The 5,559-nt window shown below is 35.6% G+C and overlaps 1 protein-coding gene across 2 annotated transcripts; it reads left to right on the top strand.

Annotated features, from left to right (window-relative positions):
- The first annotated feature begins 485 nt into the window (after window positions 1–485).
- Window positions 486–3,002, top strand: LOC104788376 (uncharacterized). 2 transcript variants are annotated; one of them, XM_010514126.3, is made up of 6 exons: window positions 486–596; window positions 771–861; window positions 945–977; window positions 1,057–1,109; window positions 1,327–1,561; window positions 2,542–3,002. In XM_010514126.3, exons 2-6 carry the CDS (start codon window positions 774–776, stop codon window positions 2,829–2,831), a joined length of 699 nt encoding a protein of 232 aa, XP_010512428.1. In that variant the 5' UTR covers window positions 486–596; window positions 771–773; the 3' UTR covers window positions 2,832–3,002. The 2 variants fall into 2 exon arrangements, with proteins under 2 accessions (XP_010512428.1, XP_019101727.1); XM_019246182.2 differs by having other exon boundaries at window positions 490–596; window positions 768–861.
- The last annotated feature ends 2,557 nt before the right edge of the window (window positions 3,003–5,559 follow it).

Genomic DNA, 5,559 nt, shown 5'->3' with positions numbered 1-5,559 from the left:
TATAGGGTCTGTTCGTTTTCAAATCGCTGAAACAGCGACGGCGACAACTTAAAACGGCGGTGATAATACCAATTAAAATACAAAACGACAACGGAAAGGGTAAGAAGAAGATGCGGACGTGTCACAGAGGGAGAGAAAAAATGTCGCAGGGGGAGAGAGAAGTTGCCGGATTTTCTAGCGATCGTTGCGGCAGCTCATCTGAACAGTGCAGCGACTCTTTTTCACACCGGCAGCAACTCCTCTTCATATTAGTATGAGCTGTTTTTGCCTAGCAACTCCTCTTCATATTAGTATGAGCTGTTTTTGCCTATTTTTCTGTCGCAATCGAGAGACTTGAAAATGAACAAGACCATATTATAAGAAAAAACAAATGGTCCGAAATAATATAACTTTGGTCATGTAGGTATTGGGCCTTCGTTTGTCAAAAAAGGTATTGGGCCTTCATGGGTCACATCTAATTAGCTTTGTACTACTTTTTAAACCCTACTTTGTATCATTTTACCTAATGTGTGTGATACTCATATATAAAAGGCATTGTTCTCCATCGAACTAAATAAAAGAATCTATTGCAGGCACCGGCTATTAACATCATCCTGGTAAGCTCTCTCGATCTCAGCCCCTCGTTCTCTTTGTTTTTTGATCCTACGTTTGGGTTTCGATCTGTTTCTGAGTCGGATTATGATCTGTACAATCGGATCGGATTTTAACAGAGTTCTGTTTTTTGTTTGCATTATTACTTAGTTAATAACTCTTACCATTCAATTCAGCAGGGTATGGATTCGATTTTTCAAAAAATGATGTTTATGCATGTCTTTCGCACAGCCAGCGTCGCTGATCGATTTGGAATCAGCCGATTTCTGGGTAAATGTTTGTTTTTTTTTCTTTCTCCCTATCTCTCTCTTTTTCACTATTTTTTTTAAATATTTTTTTTTTTTTGTTAATAGGGTCTCGTCGTTCTCCACTATGTCCGGGATTTGGTACCGGTCGTCGATTCTTTTATTTTATACTTTGGAAATTTTAATTTGTATATAACTTTTTTTAATGATAAAAATTCAGCCACTCATGCACCACCTCCACTGTGTTCGCCACCTCAAACTTCAGCACCACAGGTAATATAATCCTCCTATATTATTATTATTTTCTTAATCGATTAATGTCGCACATGACACATTAGTAAATTGGCTTTTTTAAATTATATCTTCTGTGAATCCATTACATGTAATTATATTATTAAACCTCATAATATAAAACATTACTTTTTCTCCAACTTTATAATGCATTCAATTAACTCGTTATCAATCTCATTGTTTTTTTTCCTTTACGAAGGAGGGGATAGACTTTACGACAGCCAAAATAGCTGTATGGTGGGACACGGAGAATTGCCACATTCCTAAGGGTTATGATGCCCGCCGCCTAGGGAGAAGCATTAGGGACTCGCTTGAAAAAGCGAATTACCAAGGTCCCGTGTCCATCTATGCCTTCGGTGATATGCAACTCATTCCTCATTTGACCCAGCAGGCGCTGATCTCTACTGGAATAGACTTGCATCATGTTCCCCCAAGTAAATTTTTTCCTTTTTTTCTTTCAATTTTTCTTTTATTGAAAGCATTTGAAAAAAAAAATAACCTAAAATCTTATAAAAATCATTACATCATAATGTCACTACGATATCTAATTTCAAAGAGCAAAATAAAAATTTTAATTTAACAAATCGATCTAAATTTTTGGAATTATTGCTAACAAATTCAATATACTCTCTTTCTCCAAACAATCGTCAAAAATCTTACCAAAATTTACAAATCTAATTAGATTCTCGATATTATTACGTCCGAACCAAAACAAAAGTATTCAACGAATAGTTAATTTTCATTCAATTTTTAAGTATGAACACCATAAGATACAGTCTTCTTTTAAGCCTTAAAAAGGGGAATAATCTGGGAAAAAACATGTTGAGTACTTAGGCAAAATCTATTGTTAACATTTTAAATCTTCATACTGTATTGAAAAGTTTTTTTACTTGTTGTCAATAAAAGAGATTTTAGAAAAGAACAACATAACCTGAAACCTGCAAACCCTTTCTTCGTCCAAAACAATCAAACATGGCTATAAGAGGGGTGTATTGAAACAATGATTTTGGAGGATTTGATGGGATTTAGGAAATTTGGAATTTTTGTAGATTTTAGGGAAGTTGATATGATTTATAGGAAAATTATTTCAAATCCCACCTAAAACCATGAGATTTGGATTTCTGTATTTTTAACTAAACAAATCCTCTCAAATCCTCTAGAATCCCTAAAACTTATTAAAATTCAAATCCACAAACTGTTTTGAATAACAGTGGATTTTAAAGTAGATTTTTAAATCATCAGTTCAATAACAGTGGATTTCAGGAGACTTTTTAAAATCCATGATTGAATAACATAGGATTTGTAACTTTTACACAAATCACTTAAAATGTCAAGTTGAATACATAAGTCTTTTATTTTTAATTTTTTGATAATCAAACATTCTAAGTTTGTTTTCTTTTATTTCCTTATTCAGAAAATAACGATGATAAGGATGTGAGTGACTATAAGATCATTGGAGATATTTTTAACTGGACAATGACGAATCCTAACCCTGCTAATATTATGGTCATTTCCGGCGATAAAGACTACTCGGTCGCCTTACATCAACTTAGGTTGAGGAGGTATAACATCCTTCTAGGAGTGCCTCTAAATGGAGCCTCCCCTTCTCTCGTCATTGCGGGAAATCAGGTTTGGCTTTGGACGAGTTTACTAGCTGGAGGAAATCCACTCACGAAGACAGGAATTGCTCAGCTAATAAAGTGAAGAAATACAGGACACTGAGGGCTTTTGACTTAAGCCTTTGGAAAAGGGTTTTCTTTTTTTTTTTATTTGTTTTGCTAATACACTCGTTCCTATGCACGAACCCTTTAATGTAATGTTTGAAGTTTTTCTTAATTCATAATTAGAGAAATGGACCATATTTAAGTATTAAAATTTGATATCTGTTTAAACAAAATGCCACTGTTGGTCGAAAATTCTTTGGTTGAGCCTCTTCTATTCACATCCTCTTTTATTCGCCCTTCTTAATTAACCAATCAAAATCAATCAAAATTCAACAAAACGCCATGTCATATGATCTTTATAAAATAAATTAAAATAAAAATAAAACAACAAAACAAATTAAATAACAAATACAAAAGTAAACAAATTCTGTATATTTTTTTAACAAGGAAATTATGTCGATTTGGTTTATAAAGAGTGTAATTTTTACAATTAAACAAAATTATATATCGGTTTGGGTTTACAAAATAATAATTATGATTTAGATTTTACAATTAAACGAAATTATATATCGGTTTAGGTTTACAAAATAGTAGTTAGGGTTTAGGTTTTATAATTAAACGAAATTATATGTCGGTTTGGATTTACAAAAGAGTGGTTAGGGTTTAGGGTTTAGATTTTATAATTAAACGAAATTATATGTTGGTTTGGGTTTACAAAAGAGTGATTACGGTTTAGGGTTTATATTTTATAATTAAACAAAATTATATGTCGGTTTGGATTTACAAAAGAGTGGTTAGTGTTTAGAGTCTAGATTTTACAATCAAAGAAATTTATATGTCGGTTTAGGTTTATAAATAGTGGTTAGGGTTTAGATTTTACAATTAAAGTAAATAATATGTCGGTCTAGGTTTATAAAAGAGTGGTTATGTTTTAGATTTTACAATTAAAAAAAATTGTATTTCAATTTAGGTTTATAAAAGAGTGGTTTAAATTACACAATTAAACACAATTATATGTCGGTTTGGATGTATAAAAATGTAACTTGGATTTAGATGTTATAATTAAAAACTATAATATAATGTTTATAATTAAAATTGAATTATATACAGATTTTGTTTCTTTAATTAATAATTTGTTTTCTTAATTAAGAGGGGGTGAATAAGAGAGGTTCACCCCTAGGGGTGAACCCAAGAATTGTTCTTGTTGGTCGGGTCATCTATGTTTTTGCACCGTAATTTTTTTTTTTGGTAAAACACTGGGAAGTTAAACTCCCAGCAGTATTATTATTAAAAGAAAGAAAAAACTACACCCGAACTTGGCGTAGACAAGAAGTACCAATTACATCATCTCTCAAAATCGAAACAACATCAGAAGGAACTAAAAGAAAAGAATGAAAACCTATTGGTAAAGAGAATGCATAGTTTGCTAACCCATCCGCAAGACGGTTAGCTTCCCTATACACATGGGAAATACGGACTATCCAGTCTCTCGCAATAAAGCTATGGCACAGACATACGAGGAAGGACAGAGGGTGAGTTCTCCAATCCCTGTCGTTAGAAAACCAACCACAATCTCAGAGTCCACCTCAAGTTCCACTCTTGTTACTCGCTTCTCCCAAGTAATGACCAATCCATAATACACCCCTCATAGTTCTGCCAATGGTGCAGTGCATCAACCAATGTTAAGCGAAAACCCTCCACACCATTCACCTGCAAAATTTCGCAACACTCCTCCTGTTGTAGCAGGGCCAATGTTGCCGTGAGACGCTCCATCAGTGTTTATCTTGAACCAACCCACTGTCGGAGCAACCCAACTAATCCTTCTCTCCACCCTCTCCACAACATTACGCTGTGCCATCCTTCTCATATTGGCTGCAGAGACCTCTTTCCACAGGTCTTTAAGGAAACGAATTCGATCACGGCACAATCTATTATCACCAAAAACATTACCACATCTCCACTTCCATCCCCACCAAACTGCAATGGCAAATGTCGTATACCATACTCCCACCTCCGAGACTGAATCATCATTCATCACCCAAATTCTCATACAACCACCCTAGTAAAGATGCAGCAAAAAAAACTCGACCTCTTACGCAACGGGACAAGTCGATTCCATACTCCTGCCATGGCCTAACAATCACGAAGGATGTGAGTTATGTTTTTTACATAACTCACGTCCTTCGTGATTGTCTTCTCCTTCTTTCTGCATTAGTCATTATCACTTGATTCGCTACCAGCCATAAGAAACACTTTACTCTTTCTGGGGCGACGAGTCGCCAAATACGTTTGAAGAAACCTCCCATATTATGGCTAGGGGTCACATCTCTTGTCAACAACTGATAGGCTGACTTTACTGTAAACTTGCCATCAGTCGTGTCCCCCCACGCTAAACGGTCCCTAGCTCCGGTAACAGTGTCCACAACCATCAATGGGAGACTGAGTTGAACCTCCTCGGGAAGAAAAGGACTCAGGTTCGTATAATCCCAACCTCTTTCATCAGACCAGTAATCCCGAACAGAGAGGCTCTGCTGTTCCACTGACAACGCCCTTATACTCACCTCCGCTAAAGGCTGACTTGTTAACCACTTGTCTGTCTATAATCTAGCTTCTCTCCCGTCCCCAATCACCCAGTTATGTCCCCGACATACTACCTCTCTGAGACCAAGCCCTATACTGCGCCAAGTAGAGGACCAGTTCCCTTTAGCCACCATCCCGCTCCGATCATGAATGTTTCCAACTTTGTATTTGCTCCGAACCACACGTGC

Source organism: Camelina sativa, chromosome 5 (genome assembly GCF_030686135.1).
Source record: "Camelina sativa cultivar CO46 ecotype springtype chromosome 5, ASM3068613v1".
In the NCBI taxonomy this organism is placed as follows: domain Eukaryota; kingdom Viridiplantae; phylum Streptophyta; class Magnoliopsida; order Brassicales; family Brassicaceae; genus Camelina; species Camelina sativa.
This window is presented reverse-complemented; position numbering and strand designations above follow the sequence as displayed.

What these genes read in the sequence shown, in the direction of transcription:
- LOC104788376 (XM_010514126.3), top strand. Translation starts at nt 774, where the DNA reads ATGGATTCGATTTTTCAAAAAATGATGTTTATGCATGTCTTTCGCACA. An exon ending in TGGAATCAGCCGATTTCTGG is followed by an intron (nt 862 to 944) that starts GTAAATGTTTGT and finishes TTTTGTTAATAG; the next exon opens with GGTCTCGTCGTTCTCCACTA. An exon ending in CTCAAACTTCAGCACCACAG is followed by an intron (nt 1,110 to 1,326) that starts GTAATATAATCC and finishes TCCTTTACGAAG; the next exon opens with GAGGGGATAGACTTTACGAC.